The 17,018-nt window shown below is 38.2% G+C and overlaps 1 protein-coding gene across 4 annotated transcripts in view; it reads left to right on the top strand.

Moving 5' to 3' along the window:
- rreb1a (ras responsive element binding protein 1a) overlaps positions 1-17,018 on the top strand; it is a 69,374-nt gene that overhangs the window by 25,417 nt on the left and 26,939 nt on the right. For 2 of the 4 annotated variants that reach the window (XM_039690547.2, XM_039690546.2), the window contains exons 2-3: positions 16,010-16,126; positions 16,234-16,466. In XM_039690547.2, coding sequence (XP_039546481.2) covers positions 16,010-16,126; positions 16,234-16,466 — 350 coding nt within the window. Of the gene's footprint in view, positions 1-2,019; positions 2,141-16,009; positions 16,127-16,233; positions 16,467-17,018 lie in introns of all 4 variants that reach the window. The other 2 variants (XM_039690548.2, XM_039690549.2) reach the window with 2 other exon arrangements.

Below are 17,018 nucleotides of genomic sequence, written 5' to 3'. Positions count from 1 at the left end.
ATGATGCTGAACAACTTCTTACGGTGTTTATCAGTAGCAGACCCAGACAGAATTTGCATTTCATTTTGTACTGGTTGTAGGTGAGAATTTATTTAAACATTTTGGGTGATATCAAAAACATTGTAAAATACTAGTCCCAACAATGTAATTTAGCAGGTTGGGATAACTTTTTTTTTTTTTTTTCTAGATTTTCTTTTTCTTTTTTATATTTTAGCTGCTGCAAGTTAAAAATATTCTAGTGTACACTAAGATTTTCTGCAATATTTCAGTATACAGTAATGTTCAAATGTTAGGTAAGATTTTTTTTTTTTTGTTATTTTGAAAGTTATTCCAATTTTAAAATAATCACTTTAAATGTTCAGTATATTAAGATGTAATTTATTCCTGTGATTAAAAGCTGAATTTTCAGCATCAGTACTCCAGTCTTCAGTGTCGCATGATCCTTCAGAAATCACTCTAATATGATGATTTGATGCTCAACAAACATTTATGATTATTATCACACTGTATAAAAATATTTTCATGATTTGTAATCACAATTTTTCTTTTGTCAAATCAACTTAGATAATTTATGTAGTTCAGATAACATAATCTCCTACATTGTATTAACTCAATTTTTCCATTTCAATGAACTTAAAATTTTAAGGCAACCAGGTTACTTCTTTTTTTTTTTAAGTTAAACCAACAATATTTTTTTACATTGCAGTGTCAAACAGTTGTGAATAGTTGAACGGCATTTATCGGAAGTGGAAATTGCATTATAAATGTTTTAATGCCTTTTTGATAGAAATTATGAATCATTGCATATGAATCATACTGTTTTTTTAAATGCTGACCCTGAAAACTTTGAACTTTTATAGAAAAGTGGCTTAAATGCTCCTTAGTTGACCCATCGCAAATCTGACTCTGATTTAAGTTTCACAAACCTTAAGTACACAAAACATGTTTAATTTTTAAAATCTCTACAAGTAATTGTAATAAGTGAGTCAGATGTTGATTCAGCAACTTCTCTGAATGATTCATTCAGTAAAGGAATAGTCAGAATGATTCAAAGTCAAACTGGTAGTTTCAGAGTCATTTGAACAAATCACTAAAAGAATTCATTCATAAGAGTCCATTGTAGGGCTGTCAAACTAATTGCATCCAAAATAAAAGTTTGTGTTTACATAATATATGCGGGTGCACTGTGTATAATTATTTTTTGTATATATATATATATATATATATATATATAAATACACACACATGCTTGTATATATTTAACAAATATTTTCATGGATATTAGGGTTGTGCCGATAGACGATAGTATCGTGTATCGACGATAGTCTGACATATCACCGATGGCAGATGCCTTTGACGATATCAATACGATAATTGGCTCGTTTTACCATAATGTATTAAATTATTATTATTAGGCCTATTATTATTATTATTATTATTATTATTATAAAGCTGTAATACTATATATTATATATAAATAAATAATTTATATGTAAATAATATTTTTGTCTTAAATATACATGCATGTGTGTGCATATATATATATATATATATATATATATATATATATATATACAAAATAATTATACATAGTGCACCCACATATATTATGTAAACACAAACTTTTATGTTGGCTGCGATTAATCGTTGGACTGCCCTAATTGTTTGTGAAACGAATGGAAATGTTACTGAAACATTTCGAGCGATTGGCACATGTCTGCTGTGTATTGTTTTAACTGGTGACCCCCTATGCCAAACACTCGAGTGTGAACAGCAGGTTCTTGATTCATTGGGGAGAGATCGAGTTAAACTGTACCATGACTTCAGGTCAAACTCCAGCGAGATTCTGTGTTTCATAGCGCTATGATTCAACACGACGAGTTTTGCAATGATTTTATTACTTTATAACAGATTTCAAGGTCAAAAGTCTGTGGCTCATCCCGACAGAAAGTGTGTGTTTGTGTGTGTGTGTGTTCATAGGCATGCATATTAAACTCCCTGTTTGTGGTCTCCCTGCAGTGTGAGCAGTGGTTGCTGACACACGAGGTGCACTGCGGTCCCTCTTCAACACCCGAACGCCAGCTGAATAATACAACCTCGTCTGAGGGCCGGTAAATATACCTCACCGAGTCCGAGCCGAGTGAGCATCCTCACCGTTTGCACATTCAGCATGTGCTTATCAAGCCCTGAAACTCTTTTAATTTCATCCTTTCATCCATGTCTATTCATCCTCGCTGTATTGTTTGCCACACATCCTTGGCTCGCATACCTTTGCTCTATCATTCATCAGATCTCTTTTGCAGTGTGCATGCGGTCCGCAAACAGTGAAGCTAGCCATGTATGCAGCGTAATGGGCTTTGGGTCCATTTAGAATTGAGTTGGGTAAACAAAACTGATGTGCGAATCTCCTGTTTGTCAAGTTACAGTTTATTATTTAGCTTCATAAAAGCACTGAAACTCCTAAGCTTGAGCTTGTAATCTGCTTTCAGCTCATGAGACATCACATGCACTTCATATACACACACTAACGTCCTCTGCATGAAGCTGGGATCTGTCAGTGCTGCGTTGTCTTGGTTTAGATCTCTTGTGCTGAAAACATGAGATGGTTTTTTGGTTCAGGTTGGATGGTAAGTTACAGACATGACTTTGCATCAAGATGCAGGAAGGAATCTGGAGTATGTGCTTGTTGCTTTAGTTTAGAGGAAAACGTTTTTGAAAAGATGAAAAGACAAAATACCAGACAAAGGCCGATCTTCAAACTATAAATAGAAGTTGACTTCGGGTCAGGCATTGATGATAACGATAGAAACTAACATACTTTAACATTAGCTAACATGAACTAACTAATATACAGCCTTTGTTATTATTAACTTAATACAATCTAAATTAAAGAATGTAGACTGCTAATTTATTCTATTCTGTTGTTGATAATATTACGTTAAGAATAATACGTTAATTCGTTCAGTTTATTTTAGGGCTGGGCAACGATTAATCGCGATTAATCGCATGCAAAATAAAAGTTTGTGTTTACATAATGTATGTGTGTATAATTATTTTGTATATAAAAATTCACACATGCATGTATATATTTAAGAAAATGTGTTATTAGTGCATAAAATACTAATATTTAATATTAATTATGTATAAATTAGGGGTGTCAAACGATTAATCGCGATTAATCGCATCCAAAATAAAAGTTTGTGTTTACATAATGTATGTGTGTAATTATTTTGTATATAAAAATTCACACATGCATGTATATATTTAAGAAAATGTGTTATTAGTACATAAAATATTAATTATGTGTAAATTAGGGCTGTCAAACGATTAATCGCGATTAATCGCATCCAAAATAAAAGTTTGTGTTTACATAATATATGTGGGTGCACTGTGTATAATTATTTTATATATATAAATACACACACATGCTTGTATATATATTTAAGAAATATTTTCATGTATATACTGTACTGTATATAGATTTATATATAATTTATAAATATAAATATTTTATATATAAATAATATTTTTTTCTTAAATATACATGCATGTGTGTGTATTTATATATACAAAATAATTATACACAGTGCACCCACATATATTATGTAAACACAAACTTTTATTTTGGATGCGATTAATCGTTTTGACAGCCCTAGAAATGTATTCATCTAATTAGCTATAAAGTCACCTTAAGCAAGATTGATAAATACTGTAAAGCATTCATCGTTGTTATTTTATGTTATCTATTGCATTAATGTCTACAAATTGAGCCTTAAAGAGAAAACGTTTATTTTATTTGTTTGCTTTTCGCTGTAGATAGTTCTTCAGTCTATAGTATAGAGTTGTTCCTCTGCTCGCCCTGCAGTGTTCTCAGGTAGCAGGGTCAAAGGTCAACATTCTGTTCTGTAAAACAGCTGTGCTATCTAGGTGAAAGTATGATGCTCCCTAAGACTTAGTTTGTAAAAATAAAGCAAAAGTACTGAATTAAATACAGTTAGCAGCCTTTGACTGTCATTCATCTGCTGAAGTTCTCAGTGCTGTTAGATTGTAGTTTTTATTATTATTATTAATAGACTAAAGCAAAGAGGTGATGTGCTCAAACTAACCTCTGACTCCAGTGATTCTGAGTCATGGCCTATTGCTCAAGCCATGCTTTCGAGCGCCTGCAGTTCCCCAAGCTCAGACTTGTGGCGCATTTGTTAAAAGTCGCTGAACAGGACCGAAGCATTCATCACATACCGACAGGGCATGTTACAGTGATGACAAAATTCATTAGATGTCACCAAGATAAAAGTGAACACTCTCAAAATGACAATTTCACTCATTAAACGTCTCTATTACGGCGTGTAATATGGTTATTGGTGGGATATTGAGCTGGTGGTGAAGGGTGGTTGTGCCTGAGGTGTGTGTTTGATAGGCGAGGCGAACCTGTTTGAGTTGCTGCAGGTTCAGAGATGAAGAAGGTGATACCGAGGACTCACCATAAACACTCACAGTTTAGCTTGTGGTTAATTTCATGAAAACAACTGAGATTGACAGTGATGGAGACTCATTTTGAGTACAAAAAAAGAGCCAGTAACCAGACATTTTGATGCTGTTGTTTATTGGATGATCTTTACAGTGTGTTAGTGTGTGTTTGTGCTAGGCGGCCACCCATTTCTTTTTTCTTTTTTGCTTAGCATATCTGTTTCTGTTCTGCTCTTGGGGCATTGAACTGATTTTATTGAGGAAGTATTTAATAAGAGGTCTGTTTTTCTCACACTCCTAGATTTTGGTCTCATGTGATTAATTGTGGAGTCATGGTGGTTTAAATTGTCTGGTAGATTTTGATTAGTCAAGTTCAGTTTACTCTGTGTAACACCCTGAATCCTTCTCTTACATATCTTTCAAACCACTCACTTTCAAAATGGAGACTTATCACAACCTACTGGCATCAGGGCTCCAGACTTTTCCACTGGTTGAACTGGTGCCACCGATTTCTGGTACAGGATTACACAATCATCTATTCCAGACTCTAAAAGATACAAACTAAATATATACAAATTCACATTTTGATTTTTTTTAAAAACACATTAATTTCATAAATTGAGTTTTCCTAACATCCTAAATAAATTACATAAACATAATTGCTTATCTTTTCTTACTTTTCTTTATTTCTTTTTGCTACAAGCCATGGGATTAATCAATGCATGCTGATGAATAGTGGTTTTAATGGACCAAAGCTAGCAAAGGCTTTCTGGGTTGCAGCATAAATACCTGTTATATATTATTATCATTGCCAAATTTCAGGATTTTCATGGATTTTGGACTTATTTTAATTATTTTAATCTATACAATCTATCTATTTACATTTGAATCATAATCTATTGTATCCTATCTATCTATCTATCTATCTATCAGCATAATCATTCTATTTTTAAAAAATCATTAAACATTCAAATGTATGCATTACATTTTAAAAGATTAGCGTATATAATAAGCTAATACAGATTTTTCGTTATCAAAGTTTATAGTAGTAACAAAAATCTGAAATCTCACACTCCTTACTTTACACATTTTATAATAATTTCCTTTCCGCTGAAAAGACGTAGGAAGAGGCACGCTGTTTCGTGGGACATTTTAATTTTTACATGCCTTAATTCGTGAATTCGTAATTCGCGCGTTCCACCATCAGTGTGCAATACGTGTGACGTCTACGTTCGTCAATAAATAAACTGCACGTGTCTTGTGGAAGAACACTGTAGCCGGAGCTACTTCTCTCCATTAATGTCTCTGGCGAGTCACGCAGGCACTGGGCAACTCCGCATCCGAGTCGAATCCGGGATAAAATAGTCCGAATATAAACACTAAATATATGCGTACCGTAGGGATTCAGGATGAGTCAAAAACACGGTTTGGAAAATGGATTCATGATGTAGCCTACTCGTTCATTTTGAACATAAGTTACGGACTGCAGCCACGGATACAACGGCTTCTGTTGCGTGGACATATGCGACCACATAAAATATTAACTCGCGCATTCTCAAAAAATGGTCGCAGTCTGAACCCTGGGCATGAAGCCCACAAGACTTGGTCGCATTAACTATACATTTTCTGTAGTTTACTGATTTTTAATCTTATTAATCTGAATTGGAAACCTGGTGACGATTGTGGGTACTAAAACATCTCTAGAGTCCCCTGCATTCTGCATTTTTGTTTATGAATTTCCTTAAAAGTGCATCTATTATAAACATTGCTGTTTTATTGTAAATGACTTGCAATGTTGGATCTCAATATTTCAACCCTAACAAAAAGCTTAAAATCACTTTGAAATGATAACAGCCCTTCAGCACTACAATCCAATCAATTCCTGATGGACAACTTTAGGTCAGGCTCAACATTTATTGGCTGTTTCACTCGGATATACATCACAATAGGGAAGAAGAGACGGTTGCAGCCTCCATGCTGAATTTAACAGGACGCATCTCAAATTTGTTGCTTAATTACAGCTTTTAATAGTCTTGGAAACTCACCATTCGTGTGGATCAGGTTACAGGATTTGCCTGATTGCTGTAATTTTCATAGTGGATGGCTAGACAATACACCTTGATAAGGAGAAATTTTTGCTTCAGGACATTTCTTTTTACTTTGGACAGGGTTAATAAAGTCCCATTGTGTTTTGCCTCGAGCACAAAGCTGGTTCAGTAGGCCATTACGTTAAGATAAGAGGCTTATTCCTGTTTATTCCCTCTCGGAGAGGGAGGCTACATTCAGACTGTCAGTTTTTGGGATTGATCATTGCTTTTACTTACAGGTGTGTGAGTCTCGATTTCCCGTTCAAACATCTTACAGTAGCGTTTTGTATTCAGTCTGTATGAACGTTCAACGGGAGTCAAGCCTGTATTCGCTTGGCAGTAACCAAAGTAATATCAAAGATGGTGGCATCCATGAAACTAAAGTCTAATCTTTTTTGACACGAGAAAGGTCAAAAGCGTGAAAGTTCATCTGTCAAATCTTCATTAACTGACAGCAGCTTTTATATTAGTGTCGAATGAGCCATGCATTGGATCTAAAACGTGAGATGAACACTGTAACGCTGTTCAGTTGTTATGGGCAGGAGGAGGCGGGAACCGGCGAACATTCAACAGACTTTAATGCAATAAATGAAACCAATACACAATGAAAGTTAAAGACAACGCCCCTCACGGACGACTGCTGTCACATATAACAAAATAAATTCAGGCCTCGTCCTTCACCTTTGTCGCTCCCCCTTTTATGCTTCCACTCCTCCGTGAGAGATCATTGTTAATCGCGCCGCCGTTCTCCCACGGGCCTCAGCCTCGCCCTGCTCGCCACAGACTTTACTTTATTGTCCTCTTAGGGCAATTGGTTCTGCAGCAAGACATAGACACACATGCACAGATGCAAGACCGAAATACATAAAATACTTAAAGGGATAGTTCACTTTGAAGTTAATTTTTGATATGTTTTTGCTTACCTTAAGGGCAACCAAGATGTTTGTTTCCGCAGTATTTTCAATTTTGATATTTTTAGGTCAAACCGTTGTTGTCTGTCAGTCATATAATGCAGGTTTAGGGGGTCCACCTCAAAGAGCATGCACAGAGAAGTCCAAATTAAACATGATTTAATGACTCGTAAATGTAAGTACACACTGATGGCCTAAGACACGAAACGAGCGGTTTGTGTGAGAAAACGAACAGTATTTATATAGTTTTTACCTCTTGTTAACTGCCATGTCGAACTGATCTGAATCACATGTCCACCTGAACCGAACTGAACCGTGTCCGATGTTACGACAGAAGTGATCTCTTGCGCGTCTACGTCACGCATTGTTTACACAGAGATTTCGGAAGTTTTAACTTTCACTAAACATATTTAGATACATCGAAATCGTCTTCCATTGTGATTTCCCATATATCTAAAAGGCCAGGGTAAATCAAACAGCCGTGCTCTGGTGTTACGTTACAAGGAAGGTAGATGGTGCAGAACTATGGTGTTATTTTCCTGTCAAATGTCGAGAGCACACTATTGTAGCGTGAAAGTACATTAATTTAATGCGCGAGCGCGAATCTCTGCTCGGGCGTGGAATATCGCGTGCACTCTCAGACACACGCTGCTCTTGTAAGAATAGGTCTATTTTCTCTGGGCTCGCTCAGAGAATCCTGCACATAAAACGTGTTCATTGCAATCGTGAATCTCTCCTCTTCCCCAGCTAACAATTTTAGGTTTCATAACGTTCCCGTTAAGTTATAATGTTCTAGGAACATTCAAAACATCCAGTTTTTTAGACGTTGTATCAACGTTCTTGCTTGGTTATAAGAACGTTATTGGAACGTTAAGAAATAACAATTTTAGGTTATACTGGGCGCTATTCTATTCTACCAACATGACCTCATGACTTTTGCATAAACATACACGCCACTTTCAAGTCAAGTGGCGTGTTATCTATACACATTTTGAGCTATCCGCGTGTATGCGTGTATGTACACGCCGTTAAATGTCCGAGTGATTCCGCGTGTATGTACATGCCGTTAAATGTCCGAGTGATTCTGCGTGTGTACACGCCATTAAATGTCCGAGCGAAACGAAGCAAAATGTAGATCTACATCTGGGGAGCGCTATTTTTTTTCCTAGGATGGTAGGGGAAGACTCATAAATGCTATTAACCCCAGTGACGGGTAGGTTTAGGGACGGGGTTGAGGTAGGTCATATATTTATATATACAGTAATGTAACGTTAAGTCAACGGCGTTCATAAACACGCTGAAAAGTGATTATGCGTGTTGATAGCACGCCAAAAATGGAAATACGAATTGCCGTGTCATACATACGCCATTTCATGAGATCAGTCTGATTCTACACTATTAACAAATGACCATATAAAATAGACCATCCTAAGTCAATTTATTGCAGTAATTCCTCTCTCAACCAGTAGAAAATGCTTTAAAAAAAAAACGTCATAAACCGGAAAACCGGCTTAATTTTGAAAAAAAAAAAAAAAAAAAAAAAACTGTGATATAAATTTTTGGTCAAACCGCCCAGCACTAGATCAGAAAAACAAGAAGCAAAATATGTTTTAAGGTGGGTTTTGAAATCATGTAATGATGGAAGGTCACGAATGTGTTGGCAGTGGGACCAAATGATGATAATTTATGCCGTGGGATGAACAACAGAAGTGGGTGTGAGTTTGGTTATTGAATGCGGCTGTAAATAACTGAAGCGTGTCTGAACGTAACCATACTCAAGTACAGGACTGACAACCGTACTCTGCTGCTGTGTGAATGTGACCGGAAAGAGCTTGCAGTCAACTCTAGGGCGAATGACATTCGAATCAACGGGCGAAAGAGTGTGATTTACGGGAATAAGAGAGGGAGTACTAGTAATATTCTTCCACTCTGTCCTAGTTTGGCCCCAAACCAGCCCCCTTTCTCTTGCTCTCTGTAAACATAGTGCTCCACTGATACCCTGATCTTTGCCCTTAGAGAGTAAGAGAGACTGAGCGTGAAAAGGTCAAGCTGGCAGGCTGCACACCACTCCATAAACTAAAACAAGGGGTGTGCTCGAAATGTTGGTGCCCGAATGCGCCGCCTTTGTCATCGGGAGTCAGTTTGTGTGAGAGGATTTGTGAAGCTCGGTCTGGCAAGTCAGGGCAAGATTCTGGCTCAATAGGCCCTAGTTTGAGTCACTCATGTGATCATAGAGGATAGATGAATGGCTACTCTAAAACTCTTCTTTTACACCACGATCTTGGGATGTTTAGTAGCTTCCTTCCTCTACCGCCTCATCTATCTGTGTTAGCTACTACTTATATCACACAAAAGAGTCTGCATTTCTCCAGTTTCCAAAGACACTGGAGGATGTAATAAACAGCCAACATATGGTCGGTCACTGGATTTTTGTTGCAGTCTCAACCCCCTCGCATCATTGCAGACCTCTCTCCTATTTCTCAATTTAACCACAAAGCGTTTTTGTTGTTGTTGAGCAAACAAACCCCATTTAGCTTTCTCCCGCTCAGGAAGAACTTTTATATCTTCATCCTTTCCGTTTGAGAAGCCATTCAAGACTAAGAACAGTGGTTGTTTCATGCAATATCTGTTTGTTTTTAAAGTGCATGTGTCACTTTTGTCAGTTTGGCTTGGAGCTATTGTCTGACAGCCATCCTTAAAGTCCAACCCACCTCGGCTCTGTCATTTGCATCCCAGAAGCTTGGCCAATTACTTTAATTAGAGCTCCTACTGAATGTAGGCTGGAGGCATCATATAAGGAAGGAAAGTTCTTGTAATGCCAAGGTTTTTGACTAAATTATGCATTGGCGACTTGAGTTTGTGGCTAGAGGGGGATGCTTTGGCTTCAGGCCCAAGTTATAAGGTAAATTTAGATTAGGAATGCTTCTCCAATAAATAGTCAGGTGCTATTTGTACTATTTGGCAGTGTCGTATGTGTGTCCCGTGGTAAAGTAGGACAAGCTGTTGACTAAATTTCAATTGTCAAAGTGAAACCAACTTTTCGCCAGTTGTGTAGCATCAGCCGTTTTTGATTCCCAGAAACAACCCCCAACACTTTCTAAATAAATATTAAAATGTGAAGAATCATTCGTAGAATAACAATTTTGGGGGTGAATGAATGTTTTGTTTGATGGCGCTAACCCCCGGGTTCAGAACCACTGGTTTAGACCGATTTTAACTTGCTAGTGTCAAAATAAACAAAATTATGACATTTTTGCCACAATTTATGTGATGCAAGACCTGCACAAATGCTCACTTACAGAATTGTAAGTATGGGCTATATGCACGCATAAATTCCGCATTTGACGCAAGGATGCTCGTCCATTTCCAGTTGTGGAGATTAAAGCGGAGGAAAACCGAGGAAAACGGGATTATGGCAGAGTCTTCAAAATTTACTGTCCTCCCGTCTTTGAAACGAAACGTACATACGTTTAGATGTAGTTATGTTTATTTAATATAATTTTAAAAAGAAGCATAAACACAACGAGGGGCGTCTGTTTTATCTGTTTTTGTGACTAACGTTTCTTTAGTATAACCATGGAGTGTAAAATTCAATATAAATTCTCGGTATTGCATTGGACTCTACGATCGGCGGAAGTTATCAAGCATCCTTACACCTTCACCGGAAATACCGCCGTGCATAGAGCCCATTTGAGTGCTTGGCGTGTTTTAGTAAATATTACCAGCCCATTCTCATCCCAAGGCGTCATATACTGATGCTTTTGCCAATGCGTAGACATCCAACACGCATGGCACCCTTTAGCGTCAATATGAGACGCAGGCTAGAAGGCGCCTCCTAGTGGTCTAACCCTAACCCTACCTCAGACCTAAACCTACCCATAACCAAACAAAGTTCTGTGCGTGTTATATTGACGCTAAAGGGTGCCATGTGCGTTGGATTTAGATGTAATTTCAAAAGTGTCACTACATGACGCCCTAGGATGAGAACGCGTTGGTATTACAGCTACCTTCCTAATGCCTCATTTAAGATTTTCCAGAAGAAAACTGGTTATAATTAGTGGCTATTCCAACTAATTCTCTGAAATGCTGTCAATCTCGTCAACCTCAACTCATTTTAGAATAATTAAGAAAAAATGTGTTTTTAACTAGGATGAAAGAGGAAAAGCAGTGAGGGACTTGATGGAAGACGAAACAAGATGTAGAGAGACAGAGAAAGGGAACAGCAGAGGCATTCTTGCTTGCTCGGTTTGGCATCGTGCGAGAACTTTTCCACCCTTGTGTGCTTCTGACTAACACAAAAACACTCAAGAAGCTCACATAAACTCAAGCACACGCAAACTTATTCTTCGCTCATAGTCTCACTGAATCATCTCTGCTTTCCCAGAGTTTGACTTGTTTTAACAAGGATGTGCAAGAACCTCTTTCTGTCATGTGTGTGTGTGTGTGTGTAGGATAGTGAGAGTGATGGGTGGGAACAGATGTAGTAACAGCAGCCCCCCAACTCCCTCCACCCCCACTATCTCCCTGCAAAGGAGCGAGAATCTTATGACAAGTACAACTCTGTCTCACTCGCTCTCGCCCCAAACCCCCACCTCAAACCCTTGCACAACTCGAAACCTGCCCTGCTGTTGTGTAATCTCTTGTCTTTCTACCTCTAATCATCAACAGAACCCTACAGTATCTCGCTTGATTCTCCACACCCATCTCTACGAATACAGGTTTTCCCTTCTTTCCCTTTTCCCACTGTGATCTTGTTGTTTTCAGTGTCTTTCTTTTTTTCCTCTTCAGTACATAATACTAATATGTCCCCCACCCCAAATATCAACCGCTTTTTCTTTTTCCAGCAAAAACGTCCCGCCCATCATGCAAACGTTCTATCAGAGGAGTGGCTTATCTTGTCTAATGAGGGAAAACAGACATAGACATACTTTAGTGTGATTGGTGGATTGTATACAACTTCCCTTCAATGCAATCCAAGTTATCAGATGATGCTTTTTATTCTTGTTAAAGTTTTTTAAATTTAACTAAAAGCATTGACAAACTGATGAAATTCTAGTTTAAAAACTCTCGAGTAAAAAGTAGTGCTGTCAAACGATTAAAATATTTAATCGCGATTAATCGCATTAATGTCATAGTTAACTCACGATTAATCGCACATTTTTATCTATTCTAAATGTCTCTTGATTTCTTTTTGTCACATTATTTTTTTCTCATTGCTCTTATCAACATGGAAAACTGCATCGGCTTGCTTTGTGCAAAAGTTTTTTTTTATTGAAAACAACGTTGCCATATACTGTGTTCAAATTCACACTAACATTCTCACTTGGAGCAAATAATCTCTCACACAATGTAACACTGTCCATCAATAAAAGGGTTAAAGAAATACTGACGAGGTCCTGATATTGACGATGATGATGATAGCTCAATTCACAACGACAAAACACACAGGTCACTTTGGTCTCGTCAATGGAAACATTTGGAAACTTTTTAGTAAAGTAAACTTTCCATTCAGAATCTCATTGGCATCCATTTCGTCTCGCGCTCGTCATCCACTCAAAACGTAACATTAACCAAATATTTGGCCGGCTCGCAAGCCCAAACGAGTGAGTGCGGCGGCGGCGGCGTGCATGTTGTGTTGTTTACGGTCTAGTTAGATCCGCTTGCGCTTTGGTCGACGAAGCAACAAAACATCCTCACGCGGCGCAAGCCATTAAAATGAATGGGTTTCATAGCGCAGCGCACGCATGCCGCGTCCTGTTGCAAAAGCATGTGAAAGAAAACTACAAAGTTTGCTAGTCCAAAAAGACCGTTAATCGTGCAATAAAAAAAATTGACGCCGTTAAAATGGGATTGCGTTAACGCCGTTAATAACGCGTTTAACTGACAGCTCTAGTAAAAAGTATTAACATTCTCCTTGCTCATGGCAATCGTTATTTTCTAAAGGTTTTTCAAAAGTATCTTTCAAGTTAAAAGTATTTTTTTTTACACAAATATCTTGAATAATTTTTAACCCTTAATTGCCATTATGTTTTTTTTGGGAAAAAAAACGAACTTTCCTTGTCATTAAAACAAGACAGACTTACTAAATTTGACACACATGGTGCACCCGAAATGGGTAGGTACTACATTGGATGAGCAACAAAAAAAAACTGCAAGGACTTTCATGAGAGTCTTCTCTGACATAATTTCCTATTTTGTCACTACAGTGATGTTTGGTTGATGAACACACTTGTCAACCCCCACTTTGGTTATTTTGAGGAGTAAGGACTCAGAAGAGCAGCTCTATCCGCATTTAGACTAGCAGGCTGTTTTTGGAGGAATTTGGTTTACCTCAATTTGGCTACAAGGTACATGTGAAGTTTCACTTTTTGGTGCAGAGTTGGCCATCCCTGATCATATCTACCATGCTGTTCTGGTCCAGCCAACAGCAGATCCTGTTGTCCAACTGCTTCGTCACACACACACACACACACATTCCCTTATCCTCTCTCCAAAAGAGGAAGTTGCCCAGACTGTAGAGGAGCTTCCTGTGTGGTTGTGGATGGGGAAACGGCAATTAGCAAAGAGAGAGTCTTTCGCTTGCTTGTTCTTTCTCCATCTATTTTCCCCTCCCAACTCTGTTTTTCCCATTCGTCCTCTTTCCACAGCTCTCCCCCCTTAATTTTACCACTTTAGCACACTTTTTGAATCATAACCAGCATGTTTTAGGCCAAAGTACATTTAGCATCTCTCATCATCCCCACAGGAATGAACCCCTCATGACCTCCCCATCTTAAAAGTACCGCTTAGGACCCCCCCCCCCCCCTCCCTGCTCATCCAGATTAGCATCTACAGCCATCTGCCAGGCCAACACCCACCAAAGTAGAGATGTGCCTGTGTGGTCGTGTGGAGTTGTCCGAAAATTGGGTGAAACCAGTCATAGTTTCATAGGCCCCACCCTATTCAGTTGGCCGATGATGTTGCAAGTTGCTTAACCCAATCACATCTCTGTTTTTCTTAAAGGGATACTAAGTTGAGTTTTACCGTTTTCGAATCCATTCAGCCGATTTTCTGATATTTAGAAGAATATCAGTAACCAGACAGTTTCTGGTCTCATTGACTTCCATAGTAAAACTCAACTTTTTAACTCTGGGGGAGTTGTAAAATGAGCCTATTTCCAAAAAAGTGGAGTATCCCTTTAAACTTGGCCAGGAAAGTATAAGTTGTGCATATTTCACAACGATTTTGGATGTCAAGAATGGGAAATTCAGTGTAAATAAGGGCCCATTCACAGAAAAAACCAACGTGAAGCGAGAGACATGGAATAGAAAAATGCAAGATCTTGAGATGCCCTAGCATCTCTTATTTCTTTTTCTAAACTAACTAGAGCCAGACCGATATTATCGGCCGATGTTGGGCATTTTCCAAAATATCGGTATCGGCAGTTATAATGGCAGATAAATTAATATTTAAAAAATAAAATAAAAACAGACGAAACACGCTTCAATCATCTCTCCTTGGCCTGTTATATTCAAAATGAATGTTTTTTTTACAATTTGCAGTATGATGTTATCTATTGTTATCATAGACTAGCTAACCACAAAGCTAGCTAATGCCACACGATCATCAGTGGAAGACCGCTAACGTTAACATTAATGAGCTTGGAAACCACAATGAACTTTTTTTTTTTTTTTTACTTTTTTTGTGCCTAAATAAAATAATGATTACTGTATTTTTAACTAGCGTATCTCTAGTTACAATCCCTGCATTGTAAAATGTAAGTTATACTTGCGAGGAGTGAACATTTAGACATAGAGAAAAAGTATCAATTGTATCTTGTGCAGAAAAGTTAGCTTTTCACGTGTGTGAAATCCAACAATATTTGATAAAAAAAAAAATCAGGCCGATATATCGGAATATCGGATTTTAAAACCCAAAAATATTTGTATCGGCCTTCAAAATCCTTCATCGGTCGGGCTCTAAAACTAACCCATTAGGTAAAAATGTAACCTGGTTTTAGAACGCCGTCATTTGAGAGTCTCTGCTAAAGATGCAATGGAAGAAGCAATAGTTGTTCAACTAGTGCATGTTCACATATGAAAACAATGAAAATGTACCAAAGTGGAATGCAAAAATAGGTCTTTTGTAAAAGTTTGGACGTAGAGTACAGAATGAAACTTCAAACTGCAACTCTTTCGCTCTTGCGTTGACCATGCTCCTGTGGGCAGACACACTGCCTCTCACTTGTGCTCTCCGGACAGGTGCTGGAGCCATAAAGCACAGGAGAATGTGTGTACTGTGCCTCATCTAGAGAACACACATCATGTTCTGCTGACTGGGAAAGTGCCCTATGTAGTGTTTCCCATTCTCAAACCGTTTCTCTCTTGATTTACATGCTTTAGACAGCTAACTAGCTATTTTCTGCTCATAAAGTTCGACTATTTTTATCATTTATGATTTTATGAAACTTATTGCAAGACTATTTGAATTTAAGCGTGACTTCCAGTGCCCTCAGAGCAGCCTTGGCTCATCCGCATCTGTTTTCTCTTGTTTTTTTCTCCATAGTTATGGAAAATTCAAAGGAGGAGACGAAAACAGAATCCGCTATTTGCACCCAAACTGCAGAAAAGGTGGAGCCAAGCAATGATGTCCAGAGCCCCGCCCCCACAGAAACACACACAGGTAGAAATCTGTCCATCTATCGTTCTTTCTATCTACCTACCTACCTATCTATCGTTCTATCCTTCTGTATGTCTGCCATTAATGCAAAGAAATTAAAACATCCACAGAGGGTTCTGCCAGTGTAGAGGAGGAAGGAAGTGAATGGGAGAATGGACAGAATAGAGCAGATGGAGAGATGCATATAGCCGATGGAGTGGACTTGTCTCCCATTAACTCCATGATGAGCACTGTGATGAAAGCAGCTCATCTTCCTCATCACGTAGTAGACTCCGCCCACACCACACCCAATAAGGTGCCAGTCAAAAGCCCCAGCACCAACCGCAGTGGAAGAAAGATCCAGGTAAGAGGTTATGAAGAGGGCGAAGGTCGCATACATATGTGCTAAATCAAATAGAATCAGAAAATAGGAAGTGTTATGAATATGTGGATTTACATACACTCACCTAAAGGATTATTAAGAACACCTGTTCAATTGTCTAATCAACCAATCACATGGCAGTTGCTGCAGTGCATTTAGGGGTGTGGTCCTGGTCAAGACGATCTCCTGAACTCCAAACTGAATGTCAGAATGGGAAAGAAAGGGGATTTAAGCAATTTTGAGTGTGGCATGGTTGTTGGTGTCTGAGTATTTCACAATCTGCTCAGTTACTGGGATTTTCACACACAAACCATTTCTAGGGTTTACAAAGAATGAACATCCAGTATGCGGCAGTCCTGTGGGCCAAAATGCCTTGTTGATGCGAGAGGTCAGAGGTGAATGGGCCGACTGATTCAAGCTGATAGCAGAGCAGCTTTGACTGAAATAACCACTCGTTACAACCGAGGTATGCAGCAAAGCATTTGTGAAGAAGACAACACACACAACCTTGAGGCGGATGGGCTACAACAGCAG

Source organism: Pimephales promelas, chromosome 22, assembly GCF_988280905.1.
Source record: "Pimephales promelas chromosome 22, fPimPro1.hap1.1, whole genome shotgun sequence".
NCBI classification, from domain to species: Eukaryota; Metazoa; Chordata; class Actinopteri; order Cypriniformes; family Leuciscidae; genus Pimephales; species Pimephales promelas.
The sequence above is the reverse complement of the archived record's forward strand: the minus strand, read 5'-3'. Positions and strand labels throughout refer to the sequence as shown.